This window comes from Ornithorhynchus anatinus, chromosome 12, assembly GCF_004115215.2.
Source record: "Ornithorhynchus anatinus isolate Pmale09 chromosome 12, mOrnAna1.pri.v4, whole genome shotgun sequence".
Lineage (NCBI taxonomy): Eukaryota > Metazoa > Chordata > Mammalia > Monotremata > Ornithorhynchidae > Ornithorhynchus > Ornithorhynchus anatinus.
In genome coordinates this window covers 25508135-25534183 of record NC_041739.1, presented here as the reverse complement: position 1 = coordinate 25534183, position 26049 = coordinate 25508135, and the positions used below count along the sequence as shown (strand labels likewise).

At 41.5% G+C, this 26049-nt stretch overlaps 1 protein-coding gene across 1 annotated transcript in view; it reads left to right on the top strand.

Annotated features, from left to right (window-relative positions):
• LOC100082746 (hedgehog interacting protein) overlaps window positions 1-26049 on the top strand; it is a 102671-nt gene that overhangs the window by 74190 nt on the left and 2432 nt on the right. Inside the window, 1 exon segment of the mRNA XM_029076721.2 lies at window positions 24476-24624. Within this exon segment, the coding sequence (XP_028932554.1) occupies window positions 24476-24624 (149 nt within the window).

Below are 26049 nucleotides of genomic sequence, written 5' to 3'. Positions count from 1 at the left end.
AGAAGAGTGACAACTGTTATTTTAAAGTCTTTTGGACAGTATTATATAGATCTGACCACATTTTTGAAATGGTTCTGAGGTTTGGGACACCTTGTAGAACTTAACCAATATTTCCCTGATGAATTTGAATCTAATCCCTTCCTTTCCTAGAAGAGCACTCTTTTTTTAATCTCAGAATTCTGTCACATGTAACCCCTATGAGTCACGCATGCTTTCTGCATTGATTTATCAGAGCCAATTTTATCATCCAATGTTGGAAGATACTAGTCCAGCTTCTTAGGCAAGACAGTAAATGATATCGGAGAAGAAAAAGTGGAAGTTCTTGTTCAACCCATAAACAAGTTTTCCCTTGTGAAGAGTAATTCCAGGGAAGCGAGTGGTTTTCTGACTAGAGAAGCTGAAGCAGTCTAAGTGAATAATGAATTCGTCTTTCTTCTGTCTTTAATACCTTCTTTCCTATGGAAACAGATGTGTCCCCATATAAATACCTATATGGGTATTTATATGTACCCCTAGTACTTAAGCTATTATCTTGAGCTTACATTCACTATACCCATGAATTAATTGTGATTTATTGAGCACTTACTGTATGCACAGCACTGTATTAAGCACTTGGGAGGGTACAGTACAGTGGAGTCACGACAGGATCCCTACCCTCAAGGAATTTACAATCTAAATAAAATAAATTATAGATAGGGTAAGCGACTGAGTATAAGGATAGGTTCACTAAGTGCTAAGGAGGTGGGGTGAGTTTCAAAGTGCTTAATGGGTTCAGATCCAAGTTCATAGGTGAAATAGAGACTAGTGTGGCAAGATGGGGAAGGCTTCTAGGAGGAACTGTGGTTTTAGTAGGACTTTGAAGGTGGTGGCCTGATGGGTATAAAGAAATAGAGACTAGTGTGGCACGATGGGGAAGACGTCTAGGAAGAACTGTGGTTTTAGTAGGGCTTTGAAGGTGGTGGCCTGATGGGTATAAAGAAATAGAGACTAGTGTGGCAAGATGGGGAAGGCTTCTAGGAGAAACTGTGGTTTTAACAGGGCTTTGAAGGTGGTGGCCTGATGGGTATAAAGTAGAAGGGAGTTCCACACCGGAAGGAGTATGTGAGTAAGGGGTTGTATGAGGAGATTGAGGAGCAGTGAGTAGGTTGGTGTTAGAGGAGTAAAGTGTAAGGATTGGATTTTAGTGGGAGATCAGTGACGTATGGAAAGAGGGGGAGAACTGATTAGGTGCCTTAAAACCAGTGGTAAGAGTTTCTGTTTGATGTGGAGATGCTTGGATGGGCAAAAGTGGCCACTGAGGAAAAGAAGGTAACCATACCATGGTTACTTTATTTACTAATGATTGGAAAAGGAGTTTTGTCTTTGCAACTACAGACAAACTTTCAGATAATTGATGACCACCAACTTTGTGATGAAGGAATCTGAAATAAACATATAATTTTATAAATTCATAAATTACAGACAAATGCTAATGACAATTTCCAATGAGCTAATTATAAAATGGACGTTGCTTCTTCAGGCTCTCAGGCAATCAAACGCTGAGTGTCCGCTTTAATGGTATTGGTGCATTTCCCTTCCTCTCTCTCTCCGACCTCCTCTCCTCATGCTTGCTGTCTTCATTTGAATTGTTTAGTCTTGGTTTGAGTTTTGGTGAATTTTACACCTTAAATCCATTATTTGGATCTAATTACTGAGGCTGCCTTGCGTGACCTTGGCTTTTGTGTTTTGTGGCCTTGACTAGTAGGGTGGTCTCCAAATAACATACCTGAGAGGCCAGACCTCCCATTACTGTGCTCCTGCTTAGTTATTTCACATGGGGGGCAAGGGTTAAGATTTGTGTTTGGTTTCAGGGGAGAAGAAACCAGAGTCCTAAAGACACTGTCCTTGTGCATAGGCATAAATTAAAAATTCAACTGATTGTGGCAAAGCAGCCACTTTTCCATAAACATTTGGTGAGAAACTCATGCTGTTTTGATTTAGGCACCAAAGTTTATTATTGTAGTATTTCTCCTCAAATGGGTTGAAGTTATATATAAGCAGACACTTCAGCATGTGAACAAGGTTACATTTGAAACACTAGCTAATTGGTTGCTCCTAGTAGCATTCAGGTGCTCTGCTTCAGAACTACATCTTTTTCAAAAGCCTTTGAGAAATTTTGTTAATACATTGCTTATTTGCAAAACCAGCTAATGTGATTCTAAATAATTATCTCTTCATAGGAAAATCTAGTCACACTGAACTCTTCGTTTAAAGAGGGATTCTAGATTTGCTCACGGTTTCATACCTATCAACCAAATCAAATGCTGTGCTCTGTAGGGCATGTGGAAGGACTGATATCCTTGTTGACTTTGTGATTTATGTCTATTTCTGCGTCAGCCTGGTAGGTGCTAGCAGCGGCTTACTGAGATCTCATAGTGGTTCTCAGCTAAGGACTGGTCACCGAGAGGAGATTCTAGCTTGCCAAATTTTCAGTCAAGTGAGCGGTTTTTTACGGTTGCACTTGGATCTGTGACCTTTGGGCATTTGCTGTTGGCTGAGAAGCAGTGCTGAGAAGCAGTGTGGCTCAGTGGAAAGAGCCTGGGCTTGGGAGTCAGAGGTCATGGATTCGAATCCCGGCTCTGCCACTTGTCAGCTGTGTGACTGTGGGCAAGTCACTTCACTTCTCTGTGCCTCAGTTCCCTCATCTGGAAAATGGGGGTTAACTGTGAGCCTCACGTGGGACAACCTGATGATCCTGTGTCTTCCCCAGTGCTTAGAACAGTGCTCTGCACATAGTAAGCGCTTAACAAATACCAACATTATTATTATTGCTCTTCACCCAACGCTCAACCCCCCAATACTGATGTAAATACTCGTAAACATTATATATTTATGTATATACATGCGTCTCCCCCTCTAGACTTTAAGCTCTCTGTGGGTAGGGAACCAACACTGTTGTGTTGTACTCTTCCAAGTGCTTAATACAGTGCTCTGCACACAGACAGTGCTCAATAAATACCATTGATGATACCAAATCAACTGGATTTGGATGTCCAGATCAAAGAGCATCGGGCCATGGAGCATTGAATAAGGAAATGAATGGTCTATTATGTAATTTAAATGCTACTTTACTAGGAAAATAGAGAAACAAGGCAAAGTAATTGATCCAAGGTCACTTGGGGGTTAACAGGCCACCAGGGAATGCTCAATGCTTCCAATTTCCCTCTGAGACTTTTCTAGCCAAAGCCTGCCAAAAAAAATTACTGTCCCAAAGCCATTGAGGCATTTTCCCGATGGCCAGGGTTCAGTTTTGACCTTATTTCATACATTTTCAGAGAGGAGATGGAGGGGAGGACAGAATGTGACTTAGACGATGAGCCCCATCTGCTTGACATGTAGTGAACACTTCACAAATACCACAATTATTACAGTGACAGCAGCTTCATACCTTTTCCTTTTCCAAGGACGCTTTATCAGTCTAGCGTACTGGTTGGAGGAAATCCGATCCTGTTGGTCAGTGTAGGGAAGAATCTACCTGAACACGGATCCTGCTTCATGCAGGGTGGAACACCCTAGCCCATCCTGAGGTTTTTTCTATTTCATATGCAGAGGCCAGCCAAAGCAGAACTGTGCACCCAATTCATCATCCCATGACATCAAAGGAGGGATATGGGCTAACTCAGAATCAACAGTAACCTTCAGGAGCTCTACCTCTGGTGCTTCTTCGGTCTAGTAAGCCTGGGAGGACAATTTCAGCTGACATGTATATAGAAATCCCTCTACCCTGAACCTAAAAGAATATCACTGATTCCTAGCACCTTGTGCTATCAGCCTGTATTCATAAAATTGCTAGTTCGGTTGCTGGAACTGGGAGAGGATCCAGTCATTGCTAGTGGATAAAGTTTGGTGTCAGTAATCTGGTTACTAAACTCTACTCTGTTGCTGATAGACTGTGTGGCCCTAGGAAAACAAGTAATTTTTTCCTTACTGAGCTCTTCTGAAGAAAACAACTCTACAAATCTCAGGTGGCATTATAATCATTAGTATTTTTAATTCCCAACCTTTAAGTGTTATAGGTGACCATTTTTCCTACCTTTCAGATTACGATGGCTGTCCGCTGCTAATAATGGTATTGATATTTGTTAACTGCTTACCATGTGCCAAGCATTGTATGAAAAGGTGGGTTAGATACAAGATGATCAGGAACCGCATGGAGCTCCCAGTCTGAGGGAGAACAGATAATGAATCCCTATTTTGCAGGTGAGGGAACAAAGGCACAGGGAAGTTAAGTGACTTGCCCAAAGTCACACTCAGGTCCTCTGATTCCCAAACTTGTATTCTTTCCAATAGCCACTCTGCTTCTAAATTTCTCTGGTGCTAATAATGTCTGATTTCAGGATGTTCATTTTGATCCTTATGTGATATTTTGGGATTCACTTCCAAATTAAGTACACGCTGTAGGTAGTTCCTGCAGGCAGGGTGGAAAGGGTATTTAATTCAGCTGCAGAAAGACAACTCCAGGGGACTTTTATACAAATGGCCTGAAGATTTCATCAGTTGTTGCCAAGTAGAATTCATTTTTTGTTTTAGACAGGTAGACCCAAGTGGGAAAAATAACTTCACTTCAAGTCTGAAATATTCCCAATGCTATTTCTTGAAAGAATTTAAAGAGCAAAATTATTTTAAATCATAACTGTAGAATATCATTGCATCAAGGGTTATCTCCATTATGTACTCATAATGCAAAAACCATTCCTAAAAGAGGCATATGAATTAATAATCTTTGCAAAATCTAGACTTCAGTGTTTCCTTTTTCAGAAATTATTTACCCCCACAAAGTCTTTCCTAACCCCTTTAGGAAGAGTCTTTTTCCCTCTCATTTAACCAGTCCCACTTCAGTCCACTACTGCAGTTTTTTTTTTTTAAATCTTCATCTTACTGTTTGTAATAATGGCTACGACAGAGCCTTTGGTTGTTTATTGCTTTATAAGGGAAAACAGTTCAGTTTATCTTTCGCTTTTATTCTGAAGTCAGCGGATCTCTCTTCCATCCTACAGAAAGTCATACATAATAGAGCAGCTTTAGCCCAATAAGCCAGTCTTTAACCAATTCACAGTCAAAAGTTTTATGCAAGTGGCCCCCCTCAGTTGATAAATTCCCACAGTGCCTGTTGACCCAGCTGCCAAGTTCTCATGCAGCAGGTGTTGTTTTCATGACCACCCTGACAGTAATACAAACTGTTTAGCAGTTCCATTGACCTCTTAACTATTAACATCGAGATGCAGGCCCCACTGGGAGCTAGTTTTCAAACATGACAGGATTTCTTAGGATTAGAGGTCATGAGCAAGACTCTGCTTGCCATGTATTTATTCGGTGTTACAAATTAAAAACCTAGAAATCAAATAACATTTTTTGTACACCATTACCATACATCTAACTTCCTTTATTGATCAAATATGTGTTTATGGTGAAGAGAGCAATCGTAAAAAAAAGTTAATCAGGCATGTTACAGTTCTAACCTGATGTGAAAAACACTCTCAGGGTAGGATGTTTCACACATCTGTGAATAGGTTGATAGGGTGTTTCACACATCTGCAAATAGGGTGATAGGATCTTTTGGTGAAAATATACTGTACATACCCATGGGTGTTTGTATGGAGCTGTTGCTCCAATCAGTTGTATTTATTGAGCCCTTATTGTGTGCAGAGCACTGTATTATGTGTTTGGGAGAGTAAATATAGCAGTGTAACAGATACACTCCCTGCCCACAGCGAGTTTACAGTCTAGAGGGGAAGACAGACAGCAATATAAATGTTACGGATTATTATTTCTCTGTACCTCAGTATCCTCGACTGCAAAATGGAGATCAATCCCTGTGCCCCCTCCTACTTAGACTGTGAGCCCCTTATGGGACCTTGTATCTACCTCAGGGCTTAGGTCGCATAGTAGATGCTTAACAAGTACCCTCAAAATACTTAAAAATAGGAAGAATTTCAAAGTACATTGTATACATTACATAAGGCTATGTCTATGAGGAAATACTAGATTAAAGATTTCTGAGGGCAGATTTTATTCCTTTGCAATGTGACATATGACCCCAGCGGTCAAAGGGTAAAACCTATTTTCTGGACTTAAGTTCTTTAAAATTATCTCATTAGTTTTTAAAAGCTCCTATGTAAATATACAATTCATTCCAAACAGCAAATTGTGAGTTGTTGTCAAAATGTGTTTATTAAAAATGGAATGAAGTGAAGGGTGGCAAAATTTCAGTGTGAATTCAGTGCTCCTGGAATAAAGTCTGTTAGTGTCTACTTGAAGACAGACCCAAATGATCACATTATGGAGAACCCTGCATTATTCGTTCTTTTGTTATTAAGGAAATCTAGTTCTGTCAATCAATCAGTTGTATTTATTAAGTGTTTACTATGCGATGAGCACTGTACTGACCACTTGGGAGAGTACAACAGAATTAGCAGACAGTTTCCTGGTCATAATGAATTTACAGTCTATTATTTATTACTATGAATAAATAAATAAGTGATAAATAAATAAGTGATCAATAAATAAGTGATAATATATAATAATGGTGGTATTTGTTAAGCACTTACTATGTGCAAAGCACTGTTCTAAGCACTGGGGGGATACAAGGTGATCGGGTTGTCCCAAGTGGGGCTCACAGTTTTTAATCCCCATTTTACAGATGAGGGAACTGAGGCACAGAGAAGTGAAGTGACTTGCCCAGAGTCACACAGCTGACAGGCGGCAGAGCCGGGATTTGAACCCATGACCTCTGACTCCCAAGCCCGGGCTCTTTCCACTGAGCCACGCTGCTTCTCTATATACTATATATAGTATATACTCTAATAATAGTAATAATGTTGGTATTTGTTAAGCACTTACTATGTGCAGAGCGCTGTTCTAAGCGCTGGGGTAGATACAGGGTAATCAGGTTGTCCCACGTGAGGCTCACAGTTAATCCCCATTTTCCAGATGAGGTAACTGAGACACAGAGAAGTGAAGTGACTTGCCCACAGTCACACAGCTGACAAGTGACAGAGCTGGGAGTCGAACCCATAGCCTCTGATCCGAAGCCCAGGCTCTTTCCACTGAGCCACGCTAGAGTATAGTATACTCTATATACTATGTATAAAGTATAATATATACTTTAAAGCAATGTACCTAAGTGCTGTGGGTTGGGGGTGGGGTGAATATCTAGTGTCCAAGGGACACGGATTGAAGTGCACAGACGAAGCAGAAGGGAGAGCAAGCCAGGGAAAAGAGAGCTTAATTGGCGAAGGCCTCTCGGAGGTGATGTGACCTTAGTAATGCCTCGAAGGCGGAAAGAGAAGGGGAAGGATGTGGGAAAAGGGTCGGGGGCAAGGTAGACTGATCGGAGCACAGTGAGTAAACTGGTGCTAGAGGCTGGGCTGTAGGGAGGTGAGGTTAGATGGGGTGAGCTGATTGAGTGCTTTAAAACCAATGGTAAGGCGTTTCTGATTGATACAGTGGTGGATGGGCAGCCGCTGGAGGTCCTTGAGGAGTGGGGAGACGTGAACTGAACGTTTTTGTTGACAAATATTTCCTGCAGCAGAGTGAAATATGGACTGGAGTGGAGAGAGACAGGATGCAGAAGTCAAGCTGGGATAGGATAAGTGCTTGGATCAGCATGATAGCAGTTTGGCTGGAGGGGAAAGGGCAGATTTCTAGGCCATTTATAGCTCCTGAAAATGTAACAGAACCCAGAATGTCAAAAATCATGCAGAACTGCATCTGAATGTGGATTTTATTTCTATAAGCATCATAAAGTGATTTCCAGTAATGTGTTTTAGTAACCAAAATCATGTCACTGCACATAAGGAAAAAATATAAAAGATGGAATCATTCAAGACACATAAATATCCAATTTTTGCAAATGTACTGTGAGAGAGAGACTTTAATTTGAGGAAATCATTTCTTACAGCTGATACTGAGAACAAATTCATCTGTATCCATCTGCATTTTCAACAAAAAACATGCCAAACTGTAAAAGCGGTAGCCCATTCGGCTCATGCAGAATATAATTCACAGACACATCCCTGCCCACGATGTAGTAAGACCTTAACAAATACCATAAAAAAAACTAAAGTATCAGACCTGGTTTTGAGTCTTTTTAACTCCATTTGCAGGCCTGCCTGGGATAAGCTAAACTAGAAGTTCTGCCTGTAAAGTTTTGTGGGCAAAAGCAATAGCTTGGTATCCAGAAACCCATGGTAGCACTTGTGAACCTCCCTGGAGTTGATCCTTAAGGCTCCTAAAGTGAAATTCAAAGCCCTTCAAAATATGTTGAGGCATAAACTCATTCAGTAGTAAGACACAGGATGATGAAAGTGTTGAATTCGTGACTGAAAATTATTTAAAATTGGTTTTATTAACAAACATGTAGTGTCATATGCTTCCCTTCACCTACCACCTTTATGTGAATGATTCCCAAATCTACATCTCTCTCCTCTGCAGTTTCATATTTTCTCCTGCCTTCGCGGCACCTCTGTTTGGATGTCCTGCCGACACCTCAGACTTAGACTTAGAGAAGCAGCGTGGCTCAGTGGAAAGAGCCCGGGCTCGGGAGTCAGAGGTCATGGCTCATCCACTTGTCAGCTGTGTGACTGTGGGCAAGTCACTTCACTTCTCTGTGCCTCAGTTGCCTCATCTGTAAAATGGGGATTAACTGTGAGCCTCAAGTGGGACAATCTGATGACCCTGTATCTCCCCCAGCACTTAGAACAGTGCTCTGCACATAGTAAGCGCTTAACAAATACCAACATTATTACTTAATACGTCCAAAACGGAAGTCCTCATCTTCCCATGCAAACACTGTCCTCCCTGTGATTTTCCCCTCACAATAGACAGCACCACCATCCTCCTATCTCATAAACCTCTAATCTTGGCGTTATCCTCAACTCACCTCTCTCATTCAACACCCATATTCTTCTGTCACCACATCCTTGTCAGTTCTACCTTCACAACATCATTAAAATCCACCCCTTCCTCTTCATCCAACCTGCTACTCCACTGATCCAAGCACACAATTATCGTATCCCATCTTAACTATTGCATTAGCCTCCTTGCTGACCTCCTTGCTGACCTCCTTGCTTCCTGCCTCTCCCCACTCCAGTCCATACTTCACTCTGCTGCCCGGATCATTTGACTACAAAACCGTTCCGAACATGTTTCCCCACCGCTCAAGAACCTCCAGTGTTTGCCCATCCACCTCTGCATGAAACAGAAACTCCTTTCCATCGGTAAAAGCCCTCAATCACCTTGCCTCCTCCAATCTTACCTCACTGATTTCCTACTATAACCTTCATTCCTCCATCAGCCTACTGACTGTACTTCAATCTCATCTATCTCACTTCCAACCTCTTGCCGTCATCCTGCCTTCGGCTTGGGAACTCTCTCCCATTCACATCCACTTTTTAAACCTTACTAAAATCACATCTCTTCCAAGAGGCCTTTCCTGACTAAAGCCTCATTTCCCGTACTCCCTCTCCATTCTGTGTTGCCCATGCACTTAAATTTGTACCCTTCGAGCACTTGATATTCACTCCACCTTTAGCCCCACAACACTTACATACATATCCATAATTTAGTTTAATGTCTGTCTCCCCCTATCTGATTATGTGAAATCTGACTAAATTTCCATTTTGACACTTTCTTCTGGAAAGACGAGCTCAGCCCACACATTGGAGCCTCCCATGAATGAATCCATCACTACTGTTCAGAGGAAATTTTTGAAATAGTAATTTTATTTATTTTAAATTTTAACTTGGGTACCACTTTCATTGAAATCTGTCTGCACTTTTTACAGTGGTGTCTTCAGTTTCTTTGGCTGGCTCTCATTCTTTTAAAATTACTCATGCCAATACATGCAGGAGTGAAATATAGAAAGCCATTCTTTGGCATGTAGCTATGCTATAAAATCTTCCCAGATTACCTTTTACAGGTTAATAACCAGACGATGTGCATTGGTGAAATCGTGTTACTCAAAGCAAAAATATAAAGGGCAGTGAAAATTAAAATAAATCAACAAAAGGGAGTTATTTAAACATTTCTCCAAATTTTAAATTGCTGTTTTCTAAGACTTTTCTGTGGGTGATCCTAAGTAGAACACTTACCCACTTGGTTTCAATTATTTTTATGTCATGTATAGATAAGCAGTCTATTGAATGTTTCAATACTCTGTTTTTATAGAGAGAATTGAGGGATCACGCCAGGGAGATCACAGGGGCTAGTGCTACTATGGGTTTCCAGCTGTGGGTATAAAGCTATATACATTCGTATATGATAAAACATTTTCAAAGGGTAATATATTTAGACAAAACAATAAACATAACTGCAGGAAAATGATTATTATTCGATATTTACGGTGTAGCCACATGGCACAGTGTCTCCTCCCTAGGATATACATAGCTTAATTTGTGCATCCAGTTTGTATTTCTTCAGGAAAAACAAGCAACCTACTGACTGAAGTATATTAATCAATCTATCAGTGGTATTTGTTGAGCGCTTTCTGTGTGGAGAGCCCTTCGTGTTTGGTAGAGTACAAAAGAGTTATACCCACAGCACTTATGTACATAACTTTAGGCTCTACTATTTCCCCTATCTGTAATTTATTTTAACATCTGTCTCCACCTGTAGACTGTAAGCTCCTTGTGGGCAAGGATCATGTCTACCAAATCTTGTACTCTACGTTCCCAGGTGCTTAGTGCTCTGTATAAAGTAAGCATTTAGTATGTGAGAAGCGGCATGCCTTAGTGGAAAAATCACGGACTTGGAAATCAGAGGTCACGGGTTCTAATCCCGGCTCCGCCACTTGTCCGCTGTATGACTTTGGGCAAGTCACTTAACTTCTCTGTGCCTCAGTTACCTCATCTTTAAAATGGGGGTGAAGACTGTGAGCCCCACATGGGACAACCTGTTTACCTTGTATCTATCCCAGTGCTTAGAACAGTGCTTGGCACATAGTAAGCGCTTATCAGATACTATCATTATTACTTGGATACTAATTATACATTATTACTTGATACTAAATCACCTCCTCCAAGAGGCCTTCCCAGACTGAGCTCCTCTTCCCCCTCTACTCCCTCTGCCATCCCCCCTTCACCTCTCCGCAGCTAAAGCCTCATTTTCCCCTTTTCCCTCTGCTCCTCCACCTCTCCCTTCCCATCCCCACAGCACTGTACCCGTCCGCTCAACTGTATATATTTTCGTTACCCTATTTATTTTGTTAATGAATTGTACATCGCCTTGATTCTATTTAGTTGCCATTGTTTTTACGAGATGTTCTTCCCCTTGACGCTGTTTAGTGCCATTGTTCTTGTCTATCCGTCTCCCCCGATTAGACTGTAAGCCCGTCAAACGGCAGGGACTGTCTCTATCTGTTGCCGACTTGTTCATCCCAAGCGCTTAGTACAGTGCTCTGCACATAGTAAGCGCTCAATAAATACTATTGAATGAATGAATTATTATTATTATGTATCAATGAGTGATTGGGAGGATGGAGCTCTGCCCTCAATGAGTTTACAAGGTGTTAGTGCCTCTGGAGGAATAATGACGGATGGAAAATTATATGTAAATATAGAAAACCTCAAAGTTTGTCAAATTACAACATATTCTTGACCTCAGCCCTTTGCAGTCAACATTTCTTCCTTTCCCCCTCCTTACTGTCTTCCTGTACCTTCATTGTCCTTTAACCTTTATCGTCCTTTCATTTGGATACTTCCCAGCGTTGACTTTGACTGCCATCCAGCTGGGTAGTTTGTGGCAATCTAAACAGCAACAAGATAGGTACTATGCTGGAATTTTCCAAATGGTCAAGGGATAAGATTCCCCCCAAATCCTTGCGTGCATCATCTCTTTGTCGGCATCCTTTGGGTTCTCTTCCGTCATCACCTTGCCCATCTCCTTCCATTTTGCACGTTTTATAAGGACTCAGAATAACCCTGCTGCAGCTACACCAACTGGCATTCCACTGGGCCAATTTTGGTGCAGAGAGCTGAAGAACAGGGTCGGTCCCTGTAAAAGCACAGATCTGATGGGCACAACTCTGCTTTGGCTTTCAGCCCAGAACACAGTAGGTGTAATGGAGCAGGTTGCCATTGGAAGGCGATATGTTTCTGGGCCCGTGGACTGAAATGTTTATCTCAGTTAGAAATTTAAACATTCAGATATCCTCTAAATTCATTCTTTTGGATAAATCGAATTAGACTCAATACTACTGAGTCTTGTTTTAGTTCAACAGAATGTATTTGAGTAGCTACATTACTGGGGGAAAGGCTGTACTTTGTATTGCATTCATATTTTGATTTTGCCACCGGGGGGCAGAAGGCCGCAGAGGAAAATGGCACAAATGGAGCTGCAAGGTCAACTTCCTACAGTCTTTACTCCCCATAATCCTCCAGGCAACCTGAGGCCAGGGTTTCAACCCCTCCTGCCCCAGCTGTCTTCTTTTTAGGGGCTACAAAATGTTATCTGGATTTTTCTCCACCAGTTTCTTGGCCAATGTTCTATTCTATTCTCTGAGGGTGGCCTCAAGCTCTGCGCCAGACCCAAATACCTAGACTTTATCCTCACTAGACCTTCCTCCACCACACAAGTGGACATCCAAGATCTGGGCCCTTGGCTTTTCTCCTTGCCCTAACCAAGATCCCCAGACATTTCTGGACTCCTACACTTGGAGGGCAACCACAGGCCCTGGTCCCAATAGCCTCTTTCTCTTCCATTTTTTCCTCCCCCTTTCACCAGTCCATATGTTGTATCAAACAATCAATCAGTGGTATTAACTTAGCACTTTCATTTATTCATTCAATCGTATTTATTGAATGCTCACTACGTGCAGAGCACTGTACTAAGTGCTTGGAATGTACAATTCAGCAACAGAGACACTTTGTGTAGACCGCTGTATTAAACAATTGGGAAACACTTGGGAAGATCCCATCCACGAGGACCTAGCAGCCTAGAGGGAGAGACAGACATTAAGAGATAAAGGTAAATGGCAGAGTATAAGAGTATCTATAAGTGCTGTGGACTTGGGGTGGGTGAACAGGAGAATGCTGAAGGGGTACAGATCCGAGTGGGTGGGAGGCAGAGAAGGAATGTCAGACAGCAAGAAGGAGAACCAGGAGAGGACAGTGTTAGCGAAGCCAAGGTTAGATAATGTTTCATTCAATCATATTTATTGAGCCCTTACCGTGTGCAGACCACTGTACTGAGCACTTGTTTCTAAGCTAGTGTTTCCAGGAGAAGGGGTTGGTCTGCAGTGTTGAAGACAGCTGAGAGGTCAAGGAGGATTAGGATGGAATAGAGGCCATTTGGTTTGGCAAGAAGGAAGTCATTAGTGACGATAGGGAGGGCAGCTTCTGTGGACTGAAAGGGGCAGAAGTCAAATTGCAAAATGTCACGGAGAGATTTGGTGGCGAGGAAGTGGAAGCAGGGGGTGTAAATGTCTCGCTGGAGGAGTTTGGAGAGGACTGGTAGGAGAGAGACGGGAGGGTACCGTGGGGTACGAGGAAAGTTATTTAGAAAAGGGAATACATAGGCATCTTTGAAAGCAGTGGGGAAGGAACCATCAGAAAGTAAATGGTTAAAGATGGGAGTCATGGAGTGAAAAAGGGATAGGGCAAGTGTTTTGATAGGGTGCGAAGGGATGGTGTCAGAGGTGTAGGGGGTAGATTTGAGAAAAGGTGGGATATATCCTCTTGATATATTAATGGGGTGATGGGAAAGTTGAAAAGGGGACAGGAGGAGGGTGGGGCTTTAGAGGTGCAGGGGAGATTTTAGAGAAATTGCACCTGACTTCAATTCTATCGATGAAATGGGTGGCAAGATCATTAGAGGCAAGAAATGGGGGAGGTTGGGGTGGGATGGGGTTTGAAGGAGGAGGTAAAAGTCTGAAACAGCTGTAGTGGATAATGGTCATGGGATTTGAAGGAGAAGTATTGTTGCGGGTGGAGGAGAGGGCGGAGTTTGAGATGGATGACTATGAGTTTGAGATGGATGAGATCAGCCTGATGTTTGGACTTCCACCGACAGACCTGGGGCCTTCCCATCACCACATTTAGCCATAGAACATAAGGAAACTTATTTGGAGCAGAGATGACAGGAAATGATCAGCTGCCGCTCGGGATTTGGGCCCAGGACCTATTCCAGGAGTAACAGGAGATTGCAGACATGGCCAATGGAGCCAGGAGCCATTTTACTACTGTTCCATCTGGGGCCAGAACATGCTTCATCATTTAACACATTTAATTACAAAGCAGAACACATTCTGTATCTTGCTTCTAACGTTCTGTTAAGAACAATTCTTGAATTTTGTCCTTAGCATAGAATTCTAGCAACGTGACTGGAACAACAGATAGCCTAGAATTGCAGCTGTCCTTGAATTAGTCATGTCAGAAATGTCTAAAAATCTGTATTCAAGTGGCGGCTACAAGCGAAAACCATCGTCATTCCACAAGTGCAGAATGCATGCAGTGCCTTCTAAAATATTGTATTTCATAAAACATTTTGAATATTTAAAAGAAGCAGAAAGCTCTCTGTTTCATAAAATCTACACTTCCATAAAATCCTAACAAGAGCGAACAGTGTTCTTTACATCAGATATTTGGTTACTTCAAGGGGAAAGATATCCAGGTATGCACTGGATCTGTGATTTTTAGGAATTTGCTGTTTGCCCCACATTCAACCCCACAGTCTTTATGTACATATCTTTAAATTGTACATTATAAATTATTTAGATTAATGTCTGTCTCCTCCTCTGGACTGTAAGCTCGTTGTGAGCCGGGGACATGTCTGCCAACTCTCTTGTATTGTACTCTTCCAAGTTCTGAGCACAGTGCTTTGCGTATTGTGCTCAATAAATATCGTTAATGATGATGGTGAGTTATGAGGATGGTATTTGTTAGGGGCTTACTATGTGCCAAGCACTAAGTGCCGATGCACTATGCCTATCCTGTCAACCCAGTTAGAACCGAGTTTTCTTTTGAATAGGCAAATATAAGAATCATGGCAGATAAACCATAATTTTGCTAGTGATTTCTAAATGGGCGCAAATAAATTATTTAGCCATTCACATTGTATCCAGCATCTTGAATTCGGTTCTTCACTGGTCATTTACTACTGCGTGAAGAATAATTATTAGTTTTTAAATGGTACATCTAGATAGAATCAGTGGAATCCAGATCTGTAGCATCTGGAAACCGTCATCTGTCTTGACCCAGAAGTTGCCAGGGAAAGAATAGGAAGAAGCCTTACATGACTTGATCCAGCGTATTCACTGAAGCTCCTGAAAATGATAACATACCACTGGGGAACAATAACAGTTCTTTATTCTGGGAAATTCTTTACCACATTTTCCTTCTTAGAACAATTTCATCTAGTCCTGATGTCATCCCTGGAGCATCTTCCCATATACGGCCTGTGCTAAAATGATAGTCTTATTTCGCCAGCAAAGTAGTATACTGGGGCTTAGCCGGGGAAGGGCTCTTAGAGGAGATGTGATTTATTAGGAGGGTTTTGAAGGTGGGGAGAGTGGTGGTCTATTGTGTGACCTTGGGCAAGTCACTTAGCTTCTCTGTGCCTCAGTTACCTCATCTGTCAAATGGGGATTAAAACTGTGAGCCCCACGTGGGACAAACCGATCACCTTGAATCCCCCAGCGCTTAGAACAGTGCTTTGCACATAGTAAGCGCTTAACAAATACCATGATTTTATTTATTTATTTATTGGATATGAAGGGGGAGGGAATTCCAGGCCAGAGGGAGAACTTGGACAAGGGGTCGGTAGTGGGATAGATTGAGGTACAATGAATAGGTTGGTGTTAGAGGAGTGAAATTGTGTTGTAGTAGATAAACCAGGTAAAAAGGATAGCGAGAGCCGACTGGGTGCCTTAAAGCATAGGGTATGGTGTTTCTGTTTGATGCAGAGGTGGATGGGCAACCACTGAAGGTTTTTGAGGAGTGGGAGGGACACGAGCTGAACTTTTTTTAGAAAAATTATTAGGGCGGCAGAGTAAAGTATGGACTGGAATGGGAAAAGACTGGTGACAAGGTGGTCAGCAGGGAGGCTGATGCAGTAGTCAAGGCAGGATATGATAAGTGTTGGATCAGCAGAGTAAAAGTTTAGATGGAGAGGAACGGGAAAACTTTATTGGTTATGATATGGCTGGATTTGGTGACTTTTAATGGTTGAACGAGAGATGTCGAGGACAATGCCAAGGTTAAGGGCTTGTGAGACAGGAAGGATGGTGGTGTTGTATATACAGTGATGGGCAAACCAGAGAGAGAAAAGGGTTTGGGGTGGGAAGGTGAGAAGCTCTGTTTTGGACATGTTAAGTTTGAGGTATCAGTGGGACATATAAGTAGGGATGTCCTAAAGGCAGGAGAAATGCAAGAGTGCAGAGAAGGGGAGAAGTCACGGATGAAGAGGTCAAATTGGAAATCATTCGTGTAGAGATGGAAGTTGAAGCCTACCAACTCTATTGAATTGTAATAATGTTGGTATTTGTTAAGCGCTTACTATGTGTAGATCACTGTTCTAAGCCCTGGGGTAGATACAGGGTAATCAGGTTGTCCCACGTGAGGCTCACAGTTAATCCCCATTTTACAGATGAGGTAGCTGAGGCACAGAGAAGTGAAGTGACTTGCCCACAGGCACCCAGGTGACAAGTGGCAGAGCCGGGATTCGAACCCATGACCTCTGACTCCCAAGCCCGGGCTCTTTCCACTGAGCCACGCTGCTTCTCTAAATAAAGTATCGAGGTCGATGCAGGTCATGCTGAGATTGTATTCTCTCAAGCACCTAGTACAGTGCTCTGCTCTCAGAAAGTGCTTAATAAATACTTTTGATTGATTGAAAAGCTCCAAGGAAACCTCTACGGCTGACTTCCCAACCTGGAACCTCAACAGGGAGAACTAACACTAGGGCAGTTGCTCCAGAGCCTTCAAGGGCAGGGGAGTCTAGGCAGCCAAGATAGCCCAAAGACTTCCAGGCTTCAGGGACTAGAGTTTGGAGCAGAGGCATTGTGAAAGTTGAGGGGGCTTTTAGTGCCCGTGCTCTAGTCCTGGAACCGTGGGTCTTGGGGACAGCTGGGGTTTAAACTGCCCACCCTGTATTGTCTTTATGTTCGCCGATGCTGGGGCACTTCGTCTCCGGGCCCACAGAGCATTTGGGCCGTCAGTGACCCAAAGCATTTGCTGTGGGAGATGTGTGTGCGTACCGTCGGTGCCAACTTGCTGAGCAAAATGGCATGAAAAATGAGTGTTCTTAAGTTTCCCCTTGAAAGGTAGACTCAAAAGAGGGAAACATATAAGTTTATGTCAAATAAATATCCAGTTTGTTTTCCTAGCATGTCTGTTATATATTAAGGAACCGATAGTTATCTGTAAAATGAGGATTAAGACTGTGAGCCCTAAGTGGGTCAAGGACTGTCTCCGACCCACTTTGCTTCTATCCACCCCAGCACTTATTAAAATGCCTGACGTAGTAAGAGCTTAACAAATACCACTATTATTGTCATTATTATCACTATCACCATTTTCTTCTCCCTGAAAGTCGATGATAATGTCTGAGAGGAGCTCGGTAAATGCTAATAAGAAATAATGACTAAATGGAAGAGGCAGGAGTACCTGGTGTTGTGTACAGACACATTTTCCACTATAAACGTCATCTGGGGCTCTTTTCTTTCTGCACATGGCAAGTCTAACGCTCAACGCCTATTTAGCAGTAGTGGTTTTTAAGCATTGTAGACTAAACATCAGGAAGACAAGCAGCCGTTCTCCTCTTTCCCTGCTAGTCTGCGGAACCTAGTGTCAGCACATATACCTGAGGATAGAGGATGTTTCTTTAATAACAGCTGTGGTGTTTGTGAAGCACTTAATATGGGCCGAGCATTGTACTCACCCCCGGGATAGGTACAAGATAGGCTAGATACAGTCCCTGTCCCTCCTTCCACTCCATTACTGATCAGAAGATTTCCACCAAATCCTAAAATTGCGACAAGGTGCTGGTGCAGTGACAGCAGGGAACAGGACAGTGTCAATTCTGGAAATTGGTTAGCCTTCTAGGCCATTGAGGAGGCATGTTCTAGGAGACATTCCCCCAATCCTGGTAGCCTCTCCCCACAAGTTCAACTTGGTTTTGGATAACAATAGTAATAGTATTCTGAGCACTCACAGGATACAATGCACTGCCCTAATCTCTGGGAAAGTACAAAACAGAAAAGTAACACATTCCCTGACTGCGTGGAACTTATACTGTAATGAGCGAGACAGAGATAAAAATATTTACAAGTGAGGTAATCAAAAAAAATAATTGAATGTGCAAATTGACTAAGAATATACAAGTGCCGAGGATGGGTATAAATAAAGCCCTAGAGTGGATTGGTGGGCTTGTTGAAAGAGGTAGAATTTTAGGAATCTGAATATGGCGAAAGCTGGGGCCTGTCATATTAAGGGCGGGAGGAAGTTCTGAACGAGCCAGAGCTGGGTGACCCAGGCTGTATTGGGAGTAAAAGTGCTAGTTCCCAAACCCTTTTCATTACCCTGATCTACCCCCTAATCTGGGGCCATCAAAATCCTTCTCTCTATTTGTTTCAAACTTCTTTGTAGTTCCCTTTTCTTAATCACATTTTATGTGCCTTTTCAAACTAATAATCGACTATTAAAGCTTCAACGACAAAAGTTGAAAATCTTCTGTCCCTCTATCGTATCTCTTGATGTCGCAAAGTCGCCTTCCATAGCCTCTCCTCAAATCACAGCTACCGTTTCCTGTTTTAGCAGGTTTCTTATTTTTGTTTTCTGTAGTCTTCCCTCTGTTTACTGAACAGATTTTAGAACTATATGGAGATGATCATTTCCTGGTCAAAATATTTTGCACTGAATTTATATCAATTTATGAACTTCTCCAAACTAAATTTATTTTGAACTATATATTGACGTGTAATACACTCTCAAGTCCTTGGAGAAGCACTCTACAAAGAAATGTTGCTTTCCCTGCCCACCACGAGCTTGCTGTCTAACAAGGAGTACTTTCTGTGGACACCCCTCTCCGCCTTCATGCCTCTCCACTTCTTTGAGTTCTGCATAAAAAGTTTCCATATGTGGTTCATATTGCAAAGTCTATTTCCCACCTCCCAACTCCTCATTTCCAGAGTAACTCTCCTCTAAATTGGATTATTGCTCCCTCCTGTATTTTAAGAAATAATTGCAAATACTGGATTTCTATGAAATGCAAGGCAGTTAGGTTACTAAATAAGGGACCAAAACTGCTAAAAACAAAAGGTTTTTTTTTTTTTTTACAAAAAGAATGCTGGACAATTTTCTGCATAAAGTCATCAGTATTTGTTTATTTTTACATGCAAAGGGATTAGGAAATATATTTTCCTGATTTGAATGTGTGGAGATAGCTGTCAACAAATAGGCCTCCAGACATTTTTGTCTCCATGCCTAAAGCCTCTCCTTTGGGGATATTTTCTATTATGAAAGTTGCCTATTGGCTTTATTCAGTAGGGCTGAGAACTAAGAGGATTTTTTTTAGAAATCTGGAGTCTGTTTTGATAAATGAGGCATTTGAATGAACACAGAAATTTAGTAATTTACCCCAGTTAGTGCCATTAGGCTTTTTTCTGAGTACAAAATTCAGAAATATTAAGTAATTTGGAGAATCACATCTACTGACTTACATTTTGCAGTCATGCATTTTTCAAAGTAAATATACATTATTATTTTACTTGAACCTGTATCTTCCTTATTTTTCTCATAACAACATCATCATTGGCATTGATTTGAATGCCTAATACCTGCGGAACACAGCATGAGGTACTTAGAATAGGAGTAAAAGACCTGGTTGGTTGACAGCTTTCCCTCTGTCTCTTCTTGTCCATATTCTCCACCTGGCACATGTCCCTTATACCTAAAGTGTGCAGCTGGGAAAGGAAGACGATCATAGCTAGAGAAGATGGGAAGAAAGATGGGCAGGCCTGAAGAAACACTATTATGATTTCTAATCATAATAATTGTAGTACAAAGCACATATTCTATGCCAAGCATTCTGCTAAAATTTGGGGTAAATACAATATAATTAGGCCAGACGAGGTTCCGAATAGTAATGGTATTTAAGTGCTTACTATGTGGGAGATAGAAGCTAATCAGGTTGGACACAGTCCCTGTCCCACATGGGGCTTACAGTCTTAATCCCATTTTACCAATGAGGTAACTGAGGCACAGAGAAGTTAAGTGATTTGCCCAAGGCCACATAGCAGACAAGTGGTGGAGAAAGGATTAGAATCCATTTCCTTCTGCCTCCCAGGCCCAGGCTCTATCCACTATCCCATACTTCTTTCCTATCCCACATGGAGCTCATAGTCTAAGTAGGAGTGACACAGGTATTAAGTCCCCATTTTAAAGATGAGGAATCTGAAGTAATATATTCAAGCTCAAGTGGTAGAGTTGGGATTAGAACCCAGGTTCTCTGACTCCCAGGCCTGGGCTCTTTCAACTAGGTCATACTGGATATACAACTAACAAATTATCTAGAATGGAAGCCCATTTCACAAAGAAAGGTCTTTTCAAGTCCTGTGATGAGCTGCTTAGCCTTTTATTCCTTTAGAATTTAGTGGTTTCAGGAGCTGCGCTTAGGAAATGATTAGCAGAAAAACGTTATATTTAATGAGCTGACCATCTCATAGAAAATAATTGGAGGTACTTCAGAAAAATGGAGAAATCGTGCTTTGGATTTCAGGGACCCTGCCATGAAAAAACAGAAATTCAGTTTATAAATTAGCCCAATAGTCTGTAGTTTTTGTGTGTGTTGTAATTATTTGGTGCAATTATAGGGAACATTCCTAAGAATTTCCGGAAAAAACTACTGACCAACTCCTGCTTTAAAGTTTCATTTAAATGATGAAACTTAGGAAATTAACTTTATAAGAAAAGTTTCATGGCTTTCCACAAAGAACAGATAATTGATTTCGAAAAGTACCAGCTCTCTGTGTTTCCCCTTCGTTTCTTCTATGCCAGGCAAATTTTAAAAGACCACAGAGATAGAAAAGTAGGAAGAACAGTAGTGATGGTAATGATATTCATTAAATGCCTACTGTGTGCAGAACACTGTACTAAGTGCTGGGAGAGAATAGCCAGATGGGAATTATAGTTCTCATCCCTTGGATGATCACAGTCCTAGGGGTTTAAATGGGGTGAAGGGATTGGAGAAAGACACGTCAAGAGTGATGAAACATTAACAAATACATCAAATAGGCTGAAAGTCTTGGCAAGGGTGGACAAGTCTGAGAGTGCACGGGAACAGACTTTATCCCTGGCCCGGAGGGAGGGAAGGCGGGTGGAATACCAGGGAATTGCACTTCAATGAAGGATTCAAGGTTATGTCCTTCAAAATTTAAATTAACAAAACCAAATTATGTCTTCCTTTATCTTTTGAGCACCGGCTGGGGTAACCTTTTCAATAAAGGCTAAATCTATTTTACTGACTTACGGATTGGTCATGATGATAATATATCCTTTAGTACCCCAGGAAACAACAACGTTTTGCAGATGCGAATGGATTAAGAATGCTATGGGCCAGCCCCTGGATACTTATTTTGCGCCTCCCATACGTGATATGGGTTATTTCCATGTTCTCCACTGTCACTACTTCCCATTTCAGACCTGCATCCCTTTAATGTTCTCAACCAGATAGCAGGAACACTGTCAGGTTTGAAGGATAGTTAACCTGGACACTTACGTACATATCTGTAATTTATTTATTTGCATTGATGTCTGTCTCCCCTACCCCCACCACCCCCCATCTAGACTGTAAGCTCACTGTGGGCAGGAAATATGTTTACTGTTATACCGTACTCTCCCAAGCGCTTAGTACAGTGTTCTGCACACTGAATGAATGAATGAATTGGAGTGATGGTCCCCAATGGCTTAAAATTAGAAGTGCGTTAAAACCAACATTTCTTGGAAACATGACAGATGCCCTGTCCACTTCTCCCTTAATAATGTTCCCAGTACCCACAGAGAATAGCACCTTCTTTTGAGGCGTTTTTCTTCTGAGTTAGTCAAACCCATGTGCGCTGATAACTTAGGGTCTGTTGAGGAGATCGGCTGGAGTTGACTGTTGAAGTGTTGTAGAAAATAAGCAAGTTGTGTCATTGACATGGAACTAAATGACCAACCTGGTGTATCACTGTGGCTCACCGAAGACTCTTTCAGTATCAGGGAAATGGTGGCACAGTGCGGAGCCCACGTGATTGATGCTGTCTGCCAGCTCCCACTATATAGTCACTGAAATATGCACTGACAGAAAACACTCAACACGTTCGCCCTTTCTGGACCTTTTAGGGAGAAAACTGTGAAAGGAGATGGGGAGTAGATCTCACCAAAAAAATATTTACTTGAAGAAATTGCTTATGATATTTCCACCACATAGGATTAACATTCCAGAAATAGAACTACAAAGTGTATGCAGCAAAGGAATACAGAATTCAGAATACAGAATTATATTGCGTCTCTAGCTACATTTATATTGCCTTAACGTAGTGTGTTTTTTGATGAAGGGCAGAAAACACTGAATTTTCTGATAGTACATATTGGATTTCTGTGGGCAATAAATACTTTCCCTGGCATTTTTGCAACTGTACGTTTCAATATGCCAAATGAACAACTGCAGTTATCATTGAAACTCCTCTATTTTACTATGAAACTGTTTTTATCAGTGTCATTATGCCACAGGAACATAAAAAGGTTGCTTGTCTTCAGGGAGGTGAGTTATATGGCTTAATTGTTTTGCTTATCTCTGAATGGTTTTGTAATTCAGCTCTTGTGACCTGTTATCACCTCTGTGTTTCCTCTTTGTTGTGGTTCTCACCTCTAGTGGATAAAGCACAGGCCTGGGAGTCAGAAGGACCTGGATTCTAATCCCTGCTCTGCCACTTGTCTTCTGTGTGACCCTGGGCAAGTCACTTAACTTTGCTGTGCCTTAATTAGCTGATCTTTAAAAGGAGATTAAGACCGTGAGCCCCATGCGGGACAGGGACATGGACTGTGGTCCAACCTGATTAGCTTGTATCTACCCCAGTGCTTAATACATGACTGGTACATAGTAAGTGCTTAACAAATACCATTAAAAAAAGCCCAAAACAAACAAAAAACAGCCTGATCCTACCACTGGTGACCCAGACACTGACATCTGAATGCTCACGACTTTGTCGGAATGGTTACTGCACCCCTACTGGAAAATGCTGCTGTAATCAAGGTTGGGAAGGTGACTTCTGCATGTGGGGAAAGAATCTTATTTATAGTCATCAAATGAAAAGAGCATTCTTACCACAGTGTGTCCCAGCACAACAGTGGCTGATGGAAAAGTATCGCTGCACATTTTTTTTTCCAAAAATTGGGAAATGATGATTCCAGATCTGACAGCTAGTGACAGCATTTTAGGAGGAAAATGTTTATAACGTGGCTTCCTGCTGTTGCACTAAAACATATTTTTTCTTTTATAAATTGCCCAATTGTGAGAAATTATGGAAAATTGTTAGTTGAAGAAATTTAAAATTAAGAAGGCCTTAGCTACTATTAACTCTTTGCATATCTGAATTTTATTAAATTAAAGCAATATTTCTATTCTTTCCTGGATAAGTCACACAAATTAGTGGACCTGGACATGGAAATAAATTATTCTGGCCCTAAAAGAAAACAGGCAGGGGCAAATTAGACTTAAGAACGATTGAAAATGTAACTCATAACAATAGAACTTTATTCTTCCAAGTGTTCTCTTTCCCATCAGATATATCACTGCTCTGAAAATGATTTGCAGATTGAGAGATTTTACATGTACATCTTTCCTGGTTTGAAGACTTTTAAAATTCTCTTCAAGGCTGAATTTTTATTAATACTTTGGGGAAGAAGCTTCCTTTTAGGAGGATAAGGGTTATCCTGCCTCTGTGGAAGCTTTATTTATGCATTTCTTAATCAAGTGACTATAAATTGTTGTGTATTTCCATTAGACCAATGTGTCCTTTTCCTTTCCCTATATGTATTCTGTGTATCAAGCTGTAAACATTTCTTTGAAGGGCACTTCAAATTTTTCAGGGGAGCCAGAGTGGAAAAAAAAATATTTTTTCTTCCTGATTTTCAAATGTGAAAGTCAGGTTTCTGTCTGTCTCTCCCTTTTATGAAATGGTATTTGTTAAGTGCTTACTATGTGCCAGGCACTGTACTAAACCTTGGGGTAGATAAAAGGTAATCAGGTTGGACACAGTCCTAATCCTCATTTTACAGATGACATAATTGAAGCCCAGAGAAGTTAAGTGACTTACCCAAGGTCACCCAGCAGATAAGTGACAGAGCCAGCAGTAGAACCCAGGTCTGTGCTCTATCCACTAAACTATGCTGCATCTCTTCTCTTCCATGAATGACTTTCCAATAGGAATACAAATTTAGCTGTTACGTTTTTTCCGTAGGCCTTTAGTTCCAGAAGAATGCAGAATCACCATTCAGCCTGCCCAGACACTGACATCTGAATGCTCACGACTTTGTCGGAATGGTTACTGCACCCCTACTGGAAAATGCTGCTGTAATCAAGGTTGGGAAGGTGACTTCTGCCGAATTGGTTAGTATTTCAGGGCACTGCTAGACTGCCATTCTTTAAAAAAAAAAAAAATGGGGGAATCAAACCTGGTTACAGATTATACAAATGACCAAAGTTGGTAATCAATCAATAACTGGTATTTATGGTATGCTTACTGTGTGCCGAGCACTGTACTACAATTAAAATGGCCCTCCCATATATTCCTAATTCAAAGTAAGACATTTCTGTGGCTGTCAGCTAAGATGCAAGAGGACTTGAAAACTCACAAGATTTCACAGCTTCCCCCTCTTGTGCTTGCACATGCTTAGTGGGTGCAGCAACACTCAAATCATAATTTAATTCCCCATTGTTAAATTTTGTATGAAAAGACAAGTCTATAATCTCCACCTCATCTCCCCCCGGCAAATACACATTGTTTTTCTATTTGTTTTGTTCCCACTTTTTTCATCTGTGTTTCCAACTCAGATCTGTAACCGCCTCAGAAAGGTGGCAGAAATGATTAGTGATGTAGTTGGGGCACTTATTTCCTTTTGCAAATCTTCAGAAATTTAGTATAATTGAACAAACGTATTTTTTGGGGAACTTTATTTCTGAAAGTACATCAAAACTGTTAACAGGTTTTACTGTCCCCTGGTGATAGCCAACGACATTGCCCGCCATATTGACTGGCACTGAGTTGAACTTAGCCCAGTGTGGATAGAATCCAACAGTCTGTATTTCATCATGTAGATTTTTTTTTTTTAACAAATCAACAATATTTTGCATTTGCTGCTACAAAGCCAACTGACCTGCACTTCAGAGAAAGTCCAAGTGATTTATTCCCAATCTGTGATTTTTCTCAGGTGATGATCCTTGTACACAGATCCTTGTCACCTATTGGCAGTTGCTAGGACAGCTCTCCGGTCCATATTCTTACATTCCTCCCCCAATCCACTGAAGGCTCCTGCCACTCAGCCTGGGAGCCCCTGAGAACACCCTGAAAGTCTAACAGGTCTAGGGGGTAGGAAGTAGCCAAACGTACCAAGGCTCTGGGGACTCTGGCGTCTGCAATGCTGGAGCGCAAATAGGCATTTCCAGAAAGAAACTGAGCAGGCAGCAGACAGAACTTGGCACTGGAGCAGTGTGACTATCCCTAGGCACAACTAAGCCGGAGAATGTGATTCTCCTTCCAGTACAAGGAACAGTTGTACCCATTTTAAGATGCTTCTTTCTCTCCTAATATAGGGGACAATAGGACATAACCTTTTGGTTTACTGAAATTACTCTAATGTCCTCACCATTTTCAATGAAAAGTCAATTTTTGCCAATCCGATTCTAAAAATGAGTAACGGGAGAGCAAGTGGGGGTCACCCTTTGAATTTTATTTATAGATGGAGATGATGCGGGCAGGGACCATGTGTACCAACTTTGTATACTCTCCCATACACTTAGTACAGTGCTCTGCAC